This window comes from Coregonus clupeaformis, chromosome 27 (genome assembly GCF_020615455.1).
Source record: "Coregonus clupeaformis isolate EN_2021a chromosome 27, ASM2061545v1, whole genome shotgun sequence".
In the NCBI taxonomy this organism is placed as follows: Eukaryota; Metazoa; Chordata; class Actinopteri; order Salmoniformes; family Salmonidae; genus Coregonus; species Coregonus clupeaformis.
In genome coordinates this window covers 38,272,971-38,295,492 of record NC_059218.1, presented here as the reverse complement: position 1 = coordinate 38,295,492, position 22,522 = coordinate 38,272,971, and the positions used below count along the sequence as shown (strand labels likewise).

The following is a 22,522-nucleotide window of genomic DNA, read 5'->3' as shown; positions in this document are numbered from 1 at the left end:
CAACTAAATAACTACAGAATAATAAATACAACTTGTATACGCACTACTTTGTATGCAAGGACTGTATAGTAAGATTTTATATTCAGAAACCATACATTCCTATAGAAATTCCAGCCAGGTCGACCATGATACAAGTCAGTATTCGACTTCCATTCATGTCTCCTGAGTGGCGCAGTGGTCTAAGGCACTGCATCGCAGTGCTAACTGTGCCACTAGAGATTCTGGTTCGAATCCAGGCTCTGTCGCAGCCGGCCGCGACCGGGAGGGAATGGCCGGCAGGGATGTAGCTCAGTTGATAGAGCATGGCGTTTGCAACGCCAGGGTTGTGGGTTCGATTCCCACGGGGGGCCAGTATAAAAAAATATGTATTCACTAACTGTAAGTCGCTCTGGATAAGAGTGTCTGCTAAATGACTCAAATGTAAATGTAAGGAAGTCAAGAGATGACGTGGAAGCTGGCCACTAGGGGCCACAGTGAACGCTGTTACCTTCAAGTAGGTTTCGGCTTTGCTAGGGCATTGTGGACAGGGATGGCGGATGGACGTAAGCAAATTCAAATCCAGCGATAGAAAGTTGTTTTTAAGATTTTTGTTTTAAGCCTATACCAAACCTTAACCCTTACCTTAACCATTCGGAGTTAATGCCTAACCTTAAGATTTCGGAGTTAATGCCTAAACTTAACCCTAACCTTAAAAATGGGGAGTTAATGCTTAAACCTAACCTTAAACACTAAGAAATTTGACGTTTGGAACAACTTCGAAATTTGATGGATGAACGTCTAATTTTGACATCAGACCATGAGAGCTTGTTGAGAAATTCTATATACACAATAATAATATTTGCGTGCACACAAACACACACACACACAAACACACATAAACACATGCACAAGTATTGTGGGGGGAATATAAGTGTAATATAGTTGAGCATTGAGATATGTAAGGGTTTTACACAATTTTGTCTTATACTTTATGCTTAATGTACATACATTCAGTGGCTGTATCGGAATTTTCTATCTGCTAGCTAATTTGTGTGTTTGTGTGTGTGCGCGCGCCTGTGTGTGTGTATACAGTGTGCATATATGTATGTGTGTTATTGATGTGTCAGTCTATGTCAAATATGAGCGTGTGGGATTATAAACGACTGAAAACAGGTGCAAAACATTATGCTCACCTTCATATCTCTCCCTCCATCTCCTCCTCCTCCTCTAATTTTCACATTATCCATGTAGCGTTCTACCCCTCACTCTAACATTCTGTCTGTCCCTCTCTGGATCATGTAGCTTGTGTTAATTAAACCCTCTTTCAGATCATTCCCTTGTTCAAGTGGATTCAGTGCAGCACCCATTAGGCAGAAAGCTCTGTTTTCATTAACATATTATTTTTTTGCGGCACATCATGTGGATCATTATGTAAAAATAACTGCTAATGAAGCATTAGCCTTGATTTTATTTGAATTAAAAACAGCTGGAAAACACACTGAAGTGAGAGTGCACAGAGACAATGTCAGGAGAATAATGTTCAATACTAAATTAATTAATTGTGTTCTGTACCTGCAGATACAGTACATAGCTTACATGTGGCATAGCGGCACAGTATGACAAGAGAGTGACTATGTGGCATAATATCAAGCATTTTCAAAATCATTAGCCTACATAATTACTTAGAAGAATAATTTTACAGTAATAGGAATAGGCTACTAAAGGTATTATACTGAAATGTATACTTAAAAATAAATATGAATACATTTTTTACCTGTTTCACGTGGCTTCAGAGGTTCTCATCTTCTGATCACTAAACCTACAAGACAATAGAAATGATTATAGAATTGATAGATGCAAGTGAGAATAGCCTAGTTCTAAAACTAAACGAATCAGTTGAATGGTGGATTATTGGGGCGACAGAAAGGGAATAATTCGATTGGCATTTTTTATTGACGTTTTCAATCAAGAAGGACATAACAATTATTACAATTGACTGTAGCCTAAGCTATAGGCCAGGCTGTGGGGGGTGGGTGTTAGGGGTCAGCAACTCATTCAGTTGCTAGTCAGCACCATAGCCTGGCTGCATCTCTGTCTATTTGCAGAAACATGGTTAAAGGCTTGTCCTTGGGAAAACCAGCCTCACACATAGAAGCCCAATGGGATGAAGACCTAAAGAAAGATGTAAAAGAAACATTGTGCTGAATTGTTACAGTCTCTTTTGAGAGGATACAGAAAAGTTCCCTTGTGGTAACTTACCTTTTTGTTGGGGTGTCGCCGCAACGCGGGGTGCCAGAATTTCTGCGCTAATTAGGAAATGAGGAAGCTCGCGTTCTCCACCATGAATGCTCTTTCGGGGAGCGCATCTTTCTTTCCAGTCAGTCGACCGTGTACAATCATCCACCTGCTACTCGCAAACGATGCACTTTTTTGTTCAGATTCCCCTTTAAAGAATTATATTTAAATAGGCCTCTCTTTAACATTGGCAGTTAGTACCCCCACGTCTCTCTACATTTTGCTGAATGGTTGAGCTCAATCATTATGTTGTTTAGCTGTCCAGACAGCACAGCACTGCAAACAGCCTATATGCAATTGGCCTCCTATTATGTTCCTCATCATAAAATGCTTATAGGCTACTAATAAGTTCCACACTGTTACCAGACTTAGAGGCCTATACAAATGTATGGTTTGGTTTGTAGAAAGAATATACAAGTTTGGAGATGAATTGAGGCCTCAAATTGTAGTTGTGAAACAGATCATTCAAAGCCGAGAAGTGTTTAAGTTTAGTTTTTCTCCAGATACATGCCTTCAAGACAAGAACTCATAACTATACAAAAAGTGCAATGTAGCTTATTTCCAACACTCCTTGCCCTATAACCCACACACACACACACACACACATAAGTAACACAGCATTGAGTGACAGAGACATTTCGCTCTATGTCAGAGGTCTCTTTTTTAACCTTGAGTTTTTTGTGTGTTTTCTGTAACAAATGAAGCCCCAGAGCTTTCTTTCTCAAGCTCCACCTCTATTCTCCTCTCTCATGACCCACCAACGAGCTTTCTTATCCTCAAACCAGGCTATAACATAGCAACCGCCTCCCCTGCAACCTCTGACCTATGCTTTTCTGCATTTCCTGTAGCTAAAACATTGAGAAGCAGCCTGAGTGAAGGGGGTGCACCTGTGGCTGGGCAGGTGACAGTGCGTGCGCCTTTGAGAGACGGGTCTCCAAGACGTTGCTCAGCTCCCTGACATTGAGGTTAAAGCCATTGAAGAAAGCGAAGATTAGACTCTCTTTGTACCAGGCAACGTTAAACAAATTAATCTATTGCTGCTCATCTGACTGTAAAATCTCTCGATTTACTATTTCTATAGACCAAGGCCTGGGCAGGGGATAACCCCACACCGCAGAGCCCACTGAACATCTCTAAAACTTTGTTGACAATGAGTCTATCACTGCAGACTTCTTCAAGTATGTGTCAGAAATTACAATCCAGATCATTACCCAGTGGAATTTTATGGAAGAAAATATACGCTAATTTAGCATATAGGCCTACAATGTTTGCAAACATCTAAAGCAATAAAAACAAAAACACTCCCACCTCCTCCTTTCAAAGTGCTCTCCTCTGAGAGCTATAGAAAAGCACCTTTGTTTATCAGTCAGCTTTTTTCCCTCACTAAGCTCTAGCAGAGTACACTAAACACATAAAGGGACTCTTTAAATAAAGGCCCCACTGAACATATCAAGTTCCTATGACTAGATAAATCAAGAACACGTGGAGAAAATTCAGGATATAAACTTGATGGAACATAAGGTATTGATAAACATGAGCATATAAAATCGAATTGGCTAAATATAGAGGCTAAAATGTAGTGCTTATGAAAGAAATTGCAAAACAAAGACTGGCAGAGTAGGGTATTGACGGGTCAAACTGTGTCAACCCGAGTTAAGTTCAGATGAGCGCGCGGAAGCTGACCCGTGCGCGCACTACGCTTGCACTGGTCTGTTTTAAAGACCCCGCTTTTATTTCAGTTCTTTTATGTCATTATATCTTCGATTGTCTGCCAAATGAATGGAATTTATTTAAAATGTATGCCATGTCAATGAGATTTGTTCTTTCGTTTGAAAGACCAATTGCCTTCAAATGACTAGGCCTATTCAAAATCTAACTTAGATGTGGAATCACAAGGTTTGCTTAGAATACCATTTGATAACTATTAGTCTAGCCCATGATCAGGCTAATATAAACAACAGCTGTAGCCTAGCCTATAGTCGCCCAGTGCCAGTGGCCTATCCGTTATTAATTATAGCCCAAGTTTAGCTATCAACATAATAATAAGAAAGTGACTACTACGACGTCTAATAAAGAAAACTACAACATTAATAGAGATCATCATTCATTCTGCGACCATGTCATCATAATGCGCCAAGAACCGTTAAGGAGACAGGACCACATTTTCTTGCAGTATGGAAAAGAACGCCTGTCGTTGTAAGGCAATGCGAAAACGTATTTTAATGAATTTACAATATAAAAGCTACGTTTAAATTTCTTCCTGCGTTCTTCCTTATTTGTTCCAGTTTTTTATCTGGAAGCTGATCGTCTCGTGCCTTCGCACAAGCTGCTACTTCTCTCCCTGTCAAACGTTGTTAGCTAGCTGTTGCTAGCCATACTTCCATGTTTATCAACAAGGTGTGTTGTTGATGGACCTTCACATGCATTTTCTGGCTTGTAAACATATCTGCTAGACAAAAGCTACTTGCATCATTGCTAGACAGCTCCTTTTTTGTGGGAATATGCCTAGTAACCTGATCATGTTTGTATACCACTCTGTGTTCTTCCCTGAATGTGGGCTCTCGGCCATGCAGCTAGAGGTCTCTGTGGTGGTACTCTCAGCTCCTGGAGAATAGCCTCTGGGTCTGGGCTCCTATAATACAATGGGAATGTGTAACTGCAACATTGTCTTGGGGATGGTCTCCACTGTCCACCACAGTGGATGAAACAGGAGAGGGTCAGGTGCCTAACAAGAAGAATCAGGATCCCCGAGCCCGTGCCACCATTGGCAGTCTTGGCCGGAAGATCCACCAGCGCCACCTGCAGGTGATTAGGAGACTGGCGAGAACATGGTTACCATGCATCGAGCTGATGTCCTCAGACTGATGGACGAGAATGGCTTAAAACTGGTGCCTCAACGAAAACAAAGATCCACCCGTCTACCGTCTAATGACTGGCAAACAGATCCACGAGGAGCAGCTTAAACTGCGTGAGAAACAAAATGCCAAAACAGGTGTGTAATATTTAGCATAAATGTACAGTACATCTCTGCCTTGCACACTGGTTGTATCTGAATTCTCTAAAATGCATTCTCTCCTATCAGAGGGGTATACTACAAAATAGTTTCAATGAGTTAGCCAGCTATGTTCTGAAATAACAACAAAAAAATGAAATTGTGTTTTCGACTCAACAACCAAAAGAACATATCAGTTTAGCTTTCTTAATTAACCAAAATAAATCCAGTTATTTCTGGTTGTTTATCAAAGTTAGCTGTCTAACTCATTGAACTGGCTTTGTAGGATACCCCTCTGATCGAAAAGGAAAAAAAAACTACTATCCATATGTCTGTCTCACCACAGGCCCTGTGCAGGTAAAAGAGGTCACTCTTTCCTCTGACATTGGTAACCATGATCTTCTAACCAAGCTGTGGCAGGTCCAGAACTGGCTGGATAAAAAGCACAGAATCACTCTGAGAACAGGATGTGTGGAACATGCACAACCACTGGTGAGATACAGTGGCTTGCGAAAGTATTCACCCCCCTTGGCATTTTTCCTATTTTGTTGCCTTACAACCTGGAATTAAAATAGATTTTTGGGGGGTTTGTATCATTTGATTTACACAACATGCCTACCACTGAAGATGCAACATATTTTTTATTGTGAAACAAACAAGAAATAAGACAAAAAAACAGAACTTGAGCGTGCATAACTATTCACTCCCCCAAAGTCAATACTTTGTAGAGCCACCTTTTGCAGCAATTACAGCTGCAAGTCTCTTGGGGTATGTCTCTATAAGCTTGGCACATCTAGCCACTGGGATTTTTGCCCATTCTTCAAGGCAAAACTGCTCCAGCTCCTTCAAGTTGGATGGGTTCCGCTGGTGTACAGCAATCTTTAAGTCATACCACAGAATCTCAATTGGATTGAGGTCTGGGCTTTGACTAGGCCATTCCAAGACATTTAAATGTTTCCCCTTAAACCACTCAAGTGTTGCTTTAGCAGTATGCTTAGGGTCATTGTCCTGCTGGAAGGTGAACCTCTGTCCCAGTCTCAAATCGCTGGAAGACCGAAACAGGTTTCCCTCAAGAATGTCCCTGTATTTAGCGCCATCCATCATTCCTTCAATTCTGACCAGTTTCCCAGTCCCTGCAGATGAAAAACATCCCCACAGCATGATGCTGCCACCACCATGCATCACTGTGGGGATGGTGTTCTCGGGGTGATGAGAAGTGTTGAGTTTGCGCCATACAGAGCGTTTTCCTTGATGGCCAAAAAGCTCAATTTTAGTCTCATCTGATTAGAGTACCTTCTTCCATATGTTTGGGGAGTCTCCCACATGCCTTTTGGCGAACACCAAACGTGTTTGCTTATTTTTTTCTTTAAGCAATGGCTTTTTTCTGGCCACTCTTCCATAAAGCCCAGCTCTGTGGAGTGTACAGCTTAAAGTGGTCCTATGGACAGATACTCCAATCTCCGCTGTGGAGCTTTGCAGCTCCTTCAAGGTTATCTTTGGTCTCTTTGTTGCCTCTCTGATTAATGCCCTCCTTGCCTGGTCCGTTTTGGTGGGCGGCCCTCTCTTGGCAGGTTTGTTGTGGTGCCATATTCTTTCAATTTTTTAAATAATGGTTTTAATGGTGCTCCGTGGGATGTTCTAAGTTTCTGATATTTTTTTATAACCCAACCCTGATTTGTACTTCTCCACAACTTTGTCCCTGACCTGTTTGGAGAGCTCCTTGGTCTTCATGGTGCCGCTTGGTTGGTGGTGTTGCAGACTCTGGGGCCTTTCAGAACAGGTGTATATATACTGAGATCATGTGACACTTAAATAATGTCCACCTGTGTGCAATCTAACTAATTATGTGACTTCTGAAGGTAATTGGTTGCACCAGATCTTATTTAGGGGCTTCATAGCAAAGGGGTGAATAGATACTCAGTCTCCTGAGTGGCGCAGTGGTCTAAGGCACTGCATCGCAGTGCTAACTGTGCCACTAGAGATCCTGGTTCGAATCCAGGCTCTGTCGCAGCCGGCCGCGACCGGGAGACTCATGGGCGGCGCACAATTGGCCCAGCGTCGTCCAGGGTAGGGGAGGGAATGGCCGGTAGGGATGTAGCTCAGTTGATAGAGCATGGCGTTTGCAACGCCAGGGTTGTGGGTTCAATTCCCACGGGGGGCCAGTATAAAAAAAATATGTATTCACTAACTGTAAGTCGCTCTGGATAAGAGTGTCTGCTAAATGACTAAAATGTAAATATGCACGCACCACTTTTCTGTTATTCTTTAGAATTTTTTGAAACAAGTTATATTTTTCATTTCACTTCACCAATTTGGACTATTTTGTGTATGTCCATTACATGAAATCCAGATAAAAATCCATTTAAATTACAGGTTGCAATGCAACAACATAGGAAAAACACCAAGGGGGATGAATACTTTTGCAAGGCACTGTATCTATCAGGGATTGGTTTACCTTTACCTGTCTGCTGCACATCACCTAAAACACTTTCCGTATACAGATGCTATTCACCATTCTGTAGTTTCAAAGACACTGTAGAGATGATCGTCTTGGGTATGCATAACGACTACTTCCATCTTCATCCCCCTAACAAGCTCATGGGACTGGAGAACAGATATCCATTAGTATTGCAACCAGTAAACCTCCCATTTCAGACCAAAATGTGTCAACCTGGACAAACCTGATACCTCTTGACTATTCTGTAGTTGAAACCAGCAAAATAGTAAAGACAGTAGGTTTTGAATTAAGTCTCTTTTTATTGCAAAAATATACATTCAAATCTTTATATGTACAAAAACTTTCCTTTGGCAGAACAAAGAGACTCATTAGCAACAAACTAGGCTCAGACATGCATAAAAAAAAAATATATATCTTCTTGTGGACGGAAAAAAGAGTGTGCCCCATTGTCTGTACAAGGACTCCATGTTGACTTTCCTGAGATGTGCAAGTGCTCGATAAGTCAAATGTTAATGTTGTGCTTTTATGGTTTTGACGGCAGGACACAACCCTGGAGCAGATGGTGCAACAGAGAGGTGCTGACAGGATTTGTTTCCAAACCCAAAGTCATCCAAGATGGCAGAGCTGCCATGTGCATCCTGCGTCCACCTTTGGCGAAGGAAGTCAAAGAAATGAACAAAGCTGCCGCAGCACCATCCTCTGGACAGCCCAACATCACTCACTGCTCTCCCCACAGACCTGACAGCACTTAACTTAATAAATACAAATCAAACTGAACAGTTGTGTGTGTAAACTCATGAGATCAAGTACAAATGAAAAATCTACGCACAGTGAACTAAACTAGCGAAGGCTAGTAAAAGTAATTGGCACTGTAAAAGTAATACTGCCATATGGCTAAATCCAGTCAGGTGGTCATTGTTTGATTTCTTAACCCGAGTTGCAAAAGACTGTCTCTTGAAGAAGGGCAATAGGCTCTGATCCAACAGTGTTCGTTTGCTCTGACTGACCCTTTACAATGGATTCTGATTGCAAAGCTACATGGGGCTTTGCACAATGGTTATTCTTGGGCTTGTAACCACTCAGTCTGGAAACCAGGGATCGCTTGGAATGGGGTTTCTTCTGCAGATATGAAAAATGGATGGTTAGCTAATACAGGGCTGAAACGCTAACAGTTACAAATCAATAAACAGCAATAACATGCATTAAACATTTATAGGATGCGAGGAACAGCACAAAATGTACGGTTTAAGTACTGGCTACAAGAAGTGTGTGTTCAAATAAATGAATGTATTCAAGCATACATATGTATATTCTAACCTGTTTCTTCCGTTCTGGATCGTGGGCAACACTGTGGCGTTGTAAGCTTTGCTGCGAAAGACAGACAGTTTTCTATTACAGGGAACATAGGTCCACATATCCCGGCTATCTACCCCTTTGTCTACCGGACGGGAGTAGCCAGCTAACTAGCTACTTGCTATTAGCCACCGTTAGCGTTTTTTCACCATTGTCCGTGGCCTGCACTACCTACCAGCCAGCTCTAGCCTGGACTATTAATAGGCCAGTCTGCACAGCGCGTTATCGACCCAGAACCTATCGGATTTTCTGTCGGAATCACTGGACCTTTAACACCGGATCATCGCAACTAGCTAGCTGCAACCAAATGGATGTTGTTGTTGGCTAATCAGCCTTGAGCTAGCCTCGAGTCAGGCACATCTCCCGGCTATCTACCTCTCTGTCAACCGGACGGGACCTCCTAGAGTCGACACGGAGCCCCGCCGATCCATCACGACTGGTCTGCCGACGTAATCGTCTGTGGTTTCAACAGGCTTCCCGTGGCGACGACCACGAAGATCCATCTGCTAGCCCCGGCCCGCTAGCACACGCAAACAACAGCCGTGCTTCCTGCTCGATGTGCTGTAGCACCAATTTGAACTGCTCTCGGACTCACATATTGCTGTTCACTGGACCTTATGATCACTCAGCTGCACAGCTGATGCCTGCTGGACTGTTCCTTTACACGGTACCCTGTCCTGTTAATCTGTTTAGCCTCAGCCCAAATTTTAATCGCCATTACCAGTTATTGTCTTAGCTCTCTCTAATAACACCTGTGATTGCTTTATGCCTCTCTCCCATGTCAATATGCCTTGCCTATTGCTGTTCCAGTTAGTTCTTATTATACAATTTCACTGTAGAACCCCAAGTCCCTCTCAAACTGCCTCAAATAGCTCCTTTGTTCCACCCCCCATACACGCCAAGACCGGCTCAATCGGTGCCTCCAGTGATGCTATCTCTTTCAGTGTTACCCAACGCTTAGGTTTACCTCCACTGTACTCATATCCTTCCATATCCTTGTCTGTACATAATGCCCTGAATCTATTCTACAACGCCCGGAAATCTGCCCCCTTTATTCTCTGTACCCAACGCACTAGAAGACCAGTTCTTAAAGCCTTTAGCCATATCCTTATTCTAGTCCTCCTGTTCCTCTGGTGATGTAGAGGCTAACCCAGGCCCTGCAGCCCCCAGTATCACTCCTACTCCCCAGGAGCTATCATTTGTTGACTTCTGTAACCGTAAAAGCCTTGGTTTTCTGCACGTTAACATCAGAAGCCTCCTTCCTAAGTTTGAGTTATTCACTGCGTTAGCACACTCCGCCAACCCTGATGTTCTAGCAGTGTCTGAATCCTGGCTTAGGAAGGCCACCAAAAATTCAGAAATGTCCATCCCCAACTACAACATTTTCAGTCTAGATAGAACTGCCAAAGGGGGTGGAGTTGCAATCTACTGTAGAGATAGCCTGCAGAGCTCTATCATACTATCCAGGTCTGTGCCCAAACAGTTTGAGCTCCTACTTCTAAAAATCCACCTTTCCAGATATAAGTCTCTCACTGTTGCCGCTTGCTACAGACCCCCCTCAGCCCCCAGCTGTGCCCTGGACACCATATGTGAATTGATTGCCCCCCATCTATCCTCAGAGTTCGTACTGCTTGGTGACCTAAACTGGGATATGCTTAACACCCCGGCCATCCTACAATCCAAACTAGATGCCCTCAATCTCACACAAATTATCAAGGAACCTACCAGGTACAACCCTAAATCCGTAAACATGGGCACCCTCATAGATATCATCCTGACTAACTTACCCTCTAAATACACCTCCGCTGTCTTCAACCAGGATCTCAGCGATCACTGCCTCATTGCCTGCGTCCGTAACGGGTCCGCGGTCAAACCCCTCATCACTGTCAAACGCTCCCTAAAACACTTTAGCGAGCAGGCCTTCCTAATTGACCTGGCCTAGGTATCGTGCCTGGATGGATATCGATCTCATTCCGTCAGTAGAGGATGCCTGGTTGTTCTTTAAAAGTGCTTTCCTCTCAATCTTAAATAAGCATGCCCCATTCAAAAAATTCAGAACTAAGAACAGATATAGCCCCTGGTTCTCCTCAGACTTGACTGCCCTTGACCAGCACAAAGCATCCTGTGGCGTACATTTTACATTACATTTTAGTCATTTAGCAGACGCTCTTATCCAGAGTGACTTACAGTTAGTGAATACATATTTTTTTTAATACTGGCCCCCCGTGGGAATCGAACCCACAACCCTGGCGTTGCAAACGCCATGCTCTATCAACTGAGCTACATCCCTGCCGGCCATTCCCTCCCCTACCCTGGACGACGCTGGGCCAATTGTGCGCCGCCCATGAGTCTCCCGGTCGCGGCCGGCGGCGACAGAGCCTGGATTCGAACCAGGATCTCTAGTGGCACAGTTAGCACTGCGATGCAGTGCCTTAGACCACTGCGCCACTCAGGAGTACACTAATGCGTACTGCATTAGCATCGAATAGCCCCCGCGATATGCAACTTTTCAGGGAAGTTAGGAACCAATATACACAAGCAGTTAGGAAAGCAAAGGCTAGCTTATTCAAACAGAAATTTGCATCCTGTAGCACTAACTCCAAAAAGTTTTGGGACACTGTAAAGTCCCTGGAGAATAAGAGCACCTCCTCCCAGCTGCCCACTGCACTGAGGCTAGGAAACACTATCACCACCGATAAATCTACAATAATCGAGAATTTCAACAAGCATTTTGCTACAGCTGGCCATTCTTTCCACCTGGCTACCACTACCCCGGCCACCAGCTCTGCACCATCCGTTGCAACTTGCCCATGCCCCCCTTCTCCTTCACACAAATTCAGACAGCTGATGTTCTGAAAGAGCTGCAAAATCTGGACCCCTACAAATCATCTGGGCTAGACAATCTGGACCCTTTCTTTCTAAAAATAGCCGCCGAAGTTGTCGCAACCCCTATTACTAGCCTGTTCAACCTCTCTTTCGTAACGTCTGAGATCCCCAGAGATTGGAAAGCTGCCGCGGTCATCCCCCTCTTCAAAGGGGTGACACTCTAGATCCAAACTGTTACAGACCTATATCCATCCTGCCCTGCCTTTCTAAAGTTTTTGAAAGCCAAGTTAACAAACAGATCACCGACCATTTCAAATCACACCGTACCTTCTCCGCTATGCAATCCGGTTTCCGAGCTGGTCATGGGTGCACCTCAGCCACGCTCAAGGTTTTAAACGATATTATAACCGCAATCGATAATAGACAGTACTGTGCAGCCGTCTTCATCGACCTGGCCAAGGCTTTCGACTCTGTCAATCACCGCATTCTTATTGGCAGACTAAATAGCCTTGGTTTCTCAAATGACTGCCTCACCTGGTTCACCAACTACTTCTCAGATAGAGTTCAATGTGTCAAATCGGAGGGCCTGTTGTCTGGACCTATGGCAGTCTCTATGGGGGTGCCACATGGTTCAATTCTTGGGCCGACTCTTTTCTCCGTGTAGATCAATGATGTCGCTCTTGCTGCTGGTGACTCTCAGATCCACCTCTACGCAGACGACACCATTTTGTATACATCTGGCCCTTCATTGGACACTGTGTTAACAAACCTCCAAACGAGCTTCAATGCCATACAACACCCCTTCCGTAGCCTCCAAATGCTCTTAAACACTAGTCAAACTAAATGCATGCTCTTCAATCGAACCCTGCTGGCACCCGCCCACCCGACTATAATCCCTACTCTCGACGGGTCTGACCTAGAGTATGTGGACAACTACAAATACCTAGGTGTCTGGTTAGACTGTAAACTCTCCTTCCAGACTCACATTAAGCATCTCCAATCCAAAGTTAAATCTAGAATCGGCTTCCTATTTCGCAACAAAGCCTCCTTCACTCATGCTGCCAAACATGCCCTCGTAAAACTGACTAACCTACCGATCCTTGACTTCGGCGATGTCATTTACAAAATAGCCTCCAACACTCTACTCAGAAAATTGGATGTAGTCTATCACAGTGCCATCCGTTTTGTCACCAAAGCCCCATATACTACCCACCACTGTGACCTGTACGCTCTTGTTGGCTGGTCCTCACTACATATTTGTCGCCAAACCCACTGGCTCCAGGCTATCTATAAATCACTGCTAGGCAAATCCCCGCTTTATCTTAGCTCATTGGTCACCATAGCAACACCCACCCGTAGTCTGCGCTCCAGCAGGTATATCTTACTGGTCATCCCCAAAGCCAACACCTCCTTTGGCCGCCATTCCTTCCAGTTCTCTGCTGCCAATGACTGGAACGAACTGCAAAAATCTCTGAAACTGGAGACTCATCTCCCTCACTAATTTTAAGCATCAGTTGTCAGAGCACCTTACCGATCACTGCACCTGTACACAGCCCATCTGAAATTAGCCCACCCAACTACCTCATCCCCATATTGTTATTTATTTTGCTCATTTGCACCCCAATATCTATATTTGCAATTCATCTCTTTCACATCTATCATTCCAGTGTTAATACTAATTGTAATTATTTTGCACTATGGCCTATTTATTGCCTTACCTCCATAACTTGCTACATTTGCACACACTGTATATATATTTCCTGTTGTATTTTTGACTTTATGTTTTGTTTTACCCCATATGTAACTCTGTTGTTGTTTTTATCGCACTGCTTTGCTTTATCTTGGCCAGGTCGCAGTTGTAAATGAGAACTTGTTCTCAACTGGCTTACCTGGTTAAATAAAGGTGAAATAAAAATAAATAAATAAATAAACATATCCATGTTATCACTGACATTTTCACTGTAATGACAATTTGTGAGGACAACTCTCCCATACAAATATACCTTAACAGATACAGAAGCTGATTTTAACTAATTAGAGTGAGGTGAATCTTGTAGCAACACAAGACTCTGGTCAGGTATCCATACCTTCATGGCAAATGTCTTTCCACAGCCTTCATGGGGGCAGGTGTAAGGCCGTAGCTCCTCATGGAAAGAGCCGATGTGGCTTTGCAGGTTGAATGGCGTGGTGAAGGACCTCTGGCACCCCTCCCTGGGACAGATAAACACCTGGCGCTCCTCTGCGTGTACACGCTGGTGCTGCTTCAGGAACCAGGTGTCGCGAAACACCTTGCTACACTCATTACACTGAAAAAGTGCTGGAGGCACAAACAATCACCTTGCAGCGACCTTCATTGACCTCTAAGGAGATGTCATTTGTTGTAATTGTTCAGGTAAAAAAAATTTTTTTATACACATACTATTCTGAAAGCAATGTGTCAATCATAAGGTGTGAGACAGCATACCTCTGTGTAGGTCTCTCCTATGCTTAGTATACTCAGTCCATGTCTTTCCAATGAAAGAACAGCCATCTTCTTCACAGGGATAGCCTGAGAGAGAGAAAAACAACAACATTTTAGCAGTTAGTCTCCTACAGGTCTGTGTCACTCCCAGACAAGCCAGCTGCAGGATCAGGAGATAAATCTTACCTCTGTGCACCTTCTCGTGAAGACGTAGTTTATTGGGGAAAGTGAATCGTTTCTCACAGCCCTCAAAGGTACATCTATAAAGCCAGTGAGCGAGAAAGACAAAGGCAGATATTAGTATAAAAAGCTTGCACTGATCACTAAGAAGTGTTCTTCTCGAGACTACAAAGCTAGGAGTGCCAGGCATGTACTGTCCTGGGTTACAATATCCTAGATATTCAGTTCACGGCTCAAATCTGTCATATTTTAAATTAATTTACATTCACTCCAGGACATCGGTTTTCAACCAACAACATGGAGTAATATACCATTAGCAAAACAAACAGCTTAATATACTCACTGAAAGGGAGGTAGTTTGGTGTGCTGCTGGCACTCATGTGACTTGAGCTGATTGTTCTTCCTGAACGCTTTCCCACATCCCTCAAAGCTACACTGTAAACATGGAAGAGTAAAACAATTATTGCAGCAATGCAAATTACACACCTGTTAGCCAAGCACTGCATTTCATAATACAGAGGCTGAGTTCAACCAGCAAACTGACTAAGACCAACTGAAAATGTAGTAATCAGATTAATTTACCACATATTCATACAGTTTCTCCTCATCATGGTTGTGTTTGCGATTAACATGCTTCTTCAAATTGTAATTTGCGGTGAAGGCCTCTGTGCATCCATCTACTGTACATCTGTCAACAAACAGAACAACACAATTGTAGCCAGAACTCTTCCTGTATTCAATGTGTCTGGAATGTCTGCACTAGCTGGCTAAATAACAAATACTACCTAAAGGGTCTCTCTCCACTGTGGCTCAGCTGGTGCCGAGCTAGGTGGTACTTGTCGCAGAATGACTTGTCACAGCCGTCATGTTCACACACAAATGGTTTCTGCAAACATAACACATAATTAATTGACGCATAATTGGTAGAGGAAAAAAATCGTTGGTGTGGTGGTGGCATTAAATGCACAACGTGGGATGTTCAATCGTCATTACAATGAATATCCATTGATTCTTGAAGAACAATGTAACATAGCTCGATTTAGCCTAAACCAAGCCTAGTACAACCGTCTCATCTGAGCTAGAAAAAAAAACGTATTACTCTGGTGTTTGTTTTATATCGTCATTGGAGTCTGTATACACAACAATGTCATCTCAGAGACTATCAGTCCTTGCATCCACAGCACATTCTAATAATTTGAGACTGGTTTAATTCCCCCAGCAGCTTTACCAAACCAAGTAGCGGGGCTGCAGTTGTGCTGAAGCACGAACTCAGGCTTTAACTTCCTGGCACTACATCAAAATATATTTTGGCAGCTGAATCGCCTAGCCACAGACCAAATACAGGGACTACAAAATTAACTTGCAGGTGTCCATGGCATGTCTCAAAATGTTGCTAGCTAGCGATTAGCTTACCAGTAAACTGTACTCACCAGCCCCGTGTGCTTGCAAATATGAGCATCTAGTTTCCATGCTTTGTTGTACGATGCATGACAGTCAGGGAATGAACATATAAAACTTTTGCGCGGTACTTGCTGACTTAATTCCATTATAATCTGAAAAAGCGAGGATTACAGTGTGTTGTTGACCTACACACGTGTGGAGTTGACAGGAAGAAGACCTTTCGCCGCTACCATGTTGGCTCTAAAAAGAGGTGGGGTTGTAATAATAAGAAAACAAAATACCATTCCAGTCACCAAACGCGTCAGTAAAATTTATATTTTTGTTAATAAATTGTAATACTACGTCGAAATGGACACGTTGTTTCTGTGTTTGTCGACACATTTGGGTATTTTTCTTTCGACGTTTAAAATAGGCTGACCCAGCAAAAACATAGCCCGTGTAAGCTATTGCACTCGTTTTGCCAGACGGATTGCCCCGTTTCTGACCCCGGCATTCTCGGCGCCTGTGGAGACGGGAATCCTATGCGGAGTGAGCCGCTCAATATTGACAGCAAGTTAAAAAACAAAATGCCTTGTTGAGACAAACATTTATGTTGTTTCTCAAAAAAGTTATATTGTTATACTAAGCAGTATAGAGACCAATGATGTAAACAAATGTTATGTTTTTGTGTACATAATTGGTCTAAGTAGTAAGTAGACTAGACACCCCCAGTGAGCACCCTCTGACACCGACGTCCATGGACGTTAAAAATACGTTCAGTCCGTCCAGCCTGGCCTTGATTTCAACGTCCACAGATGTCGTTTTCCGGTCCGGACCGGCCTTGATTTAACGTCCACAGACGCCTGGATCCGACTTGAATTGGCCCAAATATAGATGTCTATGGTTGGTTCAGATTTGGTCGAAGTTTGGACAGCACAGTGCAGTAGAGCACAGCAGAGGACAGTCAGGACCGGCATTATGGGTGGGCCTTAGGGGGCCTGGCCCTCCCTACCATACATCCTTGCCCATCCAAATAAAATATTTAAATATTGATAATTTATTAGACCGAGATGCGCGCCGACAGAAATACGCATCAATCTCAGATAAAACATCAGAGCGAGAGAAAAAGCACCCCTCTGTCTCATTATGTGTAGCCCATGTATCTGATACTGTCTGGCCAAAAATAATATTACATTTTAGCAGACACTCTTATCCAGAGCAACTAGGATTAAGTGCATTGCTCAAGGGAACATTGCCAGATTTCTTTAACTAGTTGGCTCAGGGATTCAAACCAGCAACCTTTCGGTTACTGACCCAATGCTCTTAACCGCTAGGCTACCTGCCACCAACAGTGTGGCATGTCACACTCTTTTTGGCCAGACAGCATCAGATACACATTAAAATATAATACATTTTTACAGTCAAATTACGTCTTTACTATAAAACCCATAAAAAAAAATGTGTCCACACGAAAGTGTGTGCACACATCGGAGGTCCTGTGGAAAAAAAACATGGAAATCAAATGCCCATCCAACTGATTATTTCTGGCCCCGGCCCTGAGTACAGTACAATTAAGTATAGTAAAGAAAAGTAGAGTATAGTTCAGTACAGTACAGTAGAGTACAGTACAGTACAGTACAGTAGAGTACAGTACAGTACAGTAGAGTAGAGTACAGTATAACATTATGTATTGTATTGTACTGCACTGTACGGCACTGCACTGCACTCTACTGCACTCTATTGTGCTCTACTGTACTATACTGTGCTGAACTGTTCTGTGCTGTCATAACTTGTGAAACATAGATGTCTATGATTGGTTCAGATTTGGTCCGGTCCGGAACAACCAAATTTGGTCTTGCTTCGGGGTGGAGCTTATTAGAATAATACCCAGCATGCTTTGCAAGTGTTCATTTTTACGTTTACATTTTGCTAATTTAGTAGATATGCTCTAATCCAGAGCGATTTACAGACTTACTGTAACCATTACTGAGAATGGTATTGTAGTTGAAATATTCTTTTTTTTTTTTCTGTTGTCAGAAAACATTGAACATGATCACTGTCAGAAAAAGCTAGTGCATGTGACAGTTGCAAGCAATAATAAATGTTCCACACTGCAATCTTCAGTTGGCTCCCTTTTCCTATTGTAGCCCATTCCTGCAATCAAATGACCTAGTGGCCTCATCGGTGGAATGTTATTCATATTTTTCATAATTTCAAAATTAATTAACAAACACCGAAAATCCAGTGTTTCTATATCAAACGGTTTTGTTATATTTCAAATCGTGTTTGTTGCTCTTTCCTATATTTTATTGTTACTGTTACATAAAATACGAACAGGTTAGTAGTTTTGTCACACACAAACATCAAGGAGATACACTACATGACCAAAAGTATGTGGACACCTGCTCATCAAACATCTCATTCCAAAATCATCGGCATTAATATGGAGTTGGTCCCCCCTTTGCTGCATCAACAGCCTCCACTCTTCTGGGAAGGCTTTCCACTAGATGTTGGAACATTGCTACGGGGACTTGCTTCCATTCAGCCACAAGAGCATTAGTGAGGTCGGGCACTGATGTTGGGCGATTAGGCCTGGCTCGCAGTCTGCGTTCCAATTCATCCCAAAGGTGTTCAATGGGGTTGAGGTCAGGGCTCTGTGCAGGCCAGTCAAGTTCTTCCACACCGATTTCGACAAACCATTTCTGTATGGACCTCACTTTTTACACGGGGGCATTGTCATGCTAGGACAGGAAAGGGCCTTCCCCAAACTGTTGCCACAAAGTTGGAAGCACAGAATTGTCTAGAATGTCATTGCATGCTGTAGCGTTAAGACTTACCTTCACTGGAACTAAGCCCAAAACATGACAAACAGCCCCAGACCATTATTCCTCTTCCACCAAACTTTACAGTTGTCACTATGCATTGGGGCAGGTAGCATTTTCCTGGCATCTGCCAAACCCAGATTCAACCATCAGACTGCCAGATGGTGAAGCTAAGGTATTTGACAAACTGACTTGTTGGAAAGGTGGCATCCTATGATAGTGCCACATTGAAAGTCACTGAGCTCTTCAGTAAGACCATTCTACTGCCAATGTTTGTCTATGGAGATTGTATGGCTGTGTGTTAGATTTTATAGACCTGTTAGCAACGGGTTTGGCTGAAATAGCCAAATCCACTCATTTGAAGGGTTGTCCACAAACTTCTGTATATATAGTGTATGTGCTTTTATTTATCCCTTATTTTACCAGATAAGTTGACTGGGAACACGCTCTAATTTACAGCAATTACATGGGGAATGGTTACAGGAGAGCGGAATGAGCCAATTGGATGCTAGATGACCATGATGGTATGAGGGCCAGATTGGGAATTTAGCCAGGACACCAGGGTTAACACCTCTTCTCTTATGATAAGTGCCATGGGATCTTTAGTGACCACAGAGAGTCAGGACACCCGTTAAACGTCCCATCCGAAAGACAACACCAAACATGGGGCAATGTCCCCGATCACTGCTCTGGGGCTTTTTTTTTTTACCAGTGGAAATAGTGCCTCCTACTGGCCCTCCAACACAACTTCCAGCAGCATCTGGTCTCCTATCCATTGACCGACCAGGACCAATTCTGCTTAGCTTCAGAGGCAAGCCAGCAGTGGGATGCAGGGTGGTATGCTGCTACTGGAATCAGGCTATGGAATCAGGCCTACTCAAGACTGCCATCAAGTGGCTAAATTGGGTTATAATGGCAATGACATGCTGTTGGTAAAACCAGAACTGCAGGCATATATATTTTCCAATCTCTATCACACTGTTCATTTCATTGAAAGTGTGTGGGTATATCAGATTGATCTCCATATTATAACTCAGGTGTGTAACAATATGTAACACTCATTTAACAGAGAATACATTATTTTATGATTTACAAAATGATTAGCATTATTATTTGCAAAGAATTTTGAAAAATCATGTTAATTAAAAACGTAATCAATAAAAAATACAGAATGATTTAGCAGTTTTGCATAGCAACCAGTCAGTCTCCCTTATGCAAATGTGTATTACTGTATCAACAGGCAAAAAGTCATACCGTGGTTCTTGCCCAATTCCATGGCTTTGAAAGCTCATTTACCTCTTTGAAATGAGTAACAGAAAGCTTTTTGAGTTTCATTATCTCTAGATCTCATACAATACCAATATACAGTGTATACTGTGGTAGCATAGCTGTATGTCTTCTCCCACCCCCACACCCACACTTACGCACACGATGAGATTCCTCGAAGCACACGGTCACAGGCTTTTAGACACTCATTAGGCCATATGAATACAATAAGTGTTAGCTCCCATTACATGGTGTTGTGTTGGAGTTTGGGATTGGGACACCACCCCCAACTCCATACATGGGGTGCTACCTCCTTCCCACACAGCACTGCATCTCACAGAGACAATATATGGATTGTTTTCTCTCTCTGTTGCCTTTGCCTCACGTACACACACACACACACACACACACACACACACACACACACACACACACACACACACACACACACACACACACTCTCTCTCTCTCTCTCTCTCTCTCTTGTTCTCTCTCCCTCCTTAACACTATAAACAAGAATCACAGACTGCATACGTTAACAGACTGAATTTGAACATAAACCCCCCCCAAGGTTCCATCATGACGTAGAAACGCAGATTATCTTCATCTGGGGTTGGATCGGGACAGGCAGCTGTTTAAGGAACCTCCCCACCCCACTCTGTCCCTATTGCGTTGTCTCATTTATAGACAGCACACGCTGAGTTATAACAAAATCTTAATTAAGGCTCTTAATCCTCAGTGCCATCGCCTGGCCAATGCTGTGCACTCACGTGCAGACTACTCTTCAAAAGCACAAATCAATTCAGGACACGGATGAATAGAAAACACCTATCCATATGCCACAGGCCATGCCCAGTATCAATGTGTTACTGTAACAGTACTGTCATATTCTAGATTAGTCCAACACATTTACTGTTGATCTAGTGTAGTTTAGTGCCAGAACAACATTTTATAATGCAGTGATGAAGATGTGGACTGGTGTTCTGCGACACTCGGGACAAGGACCTGTGCCACATTCCGTAAGATATCTGATGGTACAAACATGAATATCTCCTTACTTGTGTACTACTACTACTACTTCTACTACTTGTGGCTTCTTGACAGATGTGTGAGTATGTTGTAGGCGAGCTAGGGTCTTGATTGAAAATGCCCACACAGCGACATCCTCAGTCAATTGCTCAAACATTTTTATTTATCAAAGTCCATGAAACATTATGTTGTCTGGTACCAGCAAGCATATACATTTGCTTTGAAATGCATTCATATAGAGATGGTTTGTAATATATTTTTGTACGACCACATTAGTAGACTTCACAAATTGGGTAGACATTTTAGAGATTTCATCAGAAATTTGATTTCAGGTTTGATATGTTGCGTAGTTAGAGAAGGTCATTGGTTGACCAGAAAAGCAACGGGCGTAGGAGACTACCTTGTGGTGCTCCACAATCAACTGCTACCACTGTTGGTTCTGAGTATTGACCACTGACACAACTGATTTCTGTTCACCAGTGAGGTAACATTCAAAACAGGATATGAGGCAAATACTGAAACCATAACTTTCAACACCAAAGGCTATTTTCTCTAAATCGAAAGGTGTTTGATGCTTTGAGTATTTGAGTCGTTCCACGAAAAGAGTGCCTTTTGCATCCCTTTGATATTTTAAGTAAAAATTGTGCACCAATATTTAATTTTAAAAGCCTGTTATATTAAATGAAGTGCCATTTAATATAGACCACATGGAGAATTCAATACATCTGATTTTTAATATGAATAAAGACTTGCTAAAGTGCCAAAATCCAGCATTTTGACATGTCCCTCTGTCCCTGTGTCACTTATTTTGACATGTCCCTCTGTCGCTGTGTCACTTCTAGGAAGATTTCAACCGACTTAATTCATTGCCTTTAATTGACACTCCCTGTTGCACACAACAAGCTTCCATTCCCCATGTCATGAGGGGATTTATGGCTGATTTAAGATGAAATCGTCAACCCTGTTATGATCAACCCTGTTATGATCAACCCTGTTACTTTATTTGGCACTTACTATACTCTTTTTTTTCATTGAACTTCTTGAGTTTTGAAGTTGAATGTGTTTTATGACAGAATGTTAAAATGAGGTGAAATCAAACGTTTTTTTACTTCACAAAAGGCGCCGAATTGGTGGAACGACCCATTCGCTTTTGTCCTTGGGGAGGCTTGTATTCATCAGAGAAGCTTTTTATTTAGTGGAGTGTTAAAGGCCATGTGGTTTGGGAGACCTCGTGCCCCACCTCTCTTTAAGGAACAGATGCCTTGATGGAAGACGTGCGACAGACGAGCTTGTCACGTGAGTTTGACACGTGTTAAACAGGTGCAGTCACGTAAAGCTTTGAAGTTTGACAAGATGATGGGCAGAACTTGAAGCAATCATTATCACCTCCACTCAAGCTTGTGATTAATATTCAGTACTGCCCTTTTTGAAAGACATCGATAAATGTCAGGATGCAAATAGTTTGAACAGATTGTCAGTGG

The 22,522-nt window shown here is 42.8% G+C and overlaps 1 protein-coding gene and 1 pseudogene across 2 annotated transcripts; one reads left to right on the top strand and one right to left on the bottom strand.

Moving 5' to 3' along the window:
- The first annotated feature begins 442 nt into the window (after positions 1–442).
- Positions 443–8,493, top strand: LOC121541329 (annotated as a pseudogene).
- A 146-nt stretch (positions 8,494–8,639) lies between these two features.
- gtf3aa (general transcription factor IIIAa) lies at positions 8,640–16,170 on the bottom strand. Of its 2 annotated transcripts, none has more exons than XM_041851330.2 (9): positions 15,975–16,170; positions 15,330–15,430; positions 15,127–15,232; positions 14,888–14,979; positions 14,551–14,633; positions 14,368–14,451; positions 13,991–14,220; positions 9,042–9,092; positions 8,640–8,843 (listed from the first exon to the last, which is right to left on the bottom strand). In XM_041851330.2, the coding sequence occupies exons 1-9, from the start codon at positions 16,089–16,091 to the stop codon at positions 8,652–8,654; spliced, it is 1,056 nt and encodes a 351-aa protein (XP_041707264.1). In that variant the 5' UTR covers positions 16,092–16,170; the 3' UTR covers positions 8,640–8,651. The 2 variants fall into 2 exon arrangements, with proteins under 2 accessions (XP_041707264.1, XP_041707265.1); XM_041851331.2 differs by having other exon boundaries at positions 14,551–14,624; positions 15,975–16,169.
- Positions 16,171–22,522: the final 6,352 nt, after the last annotated feature.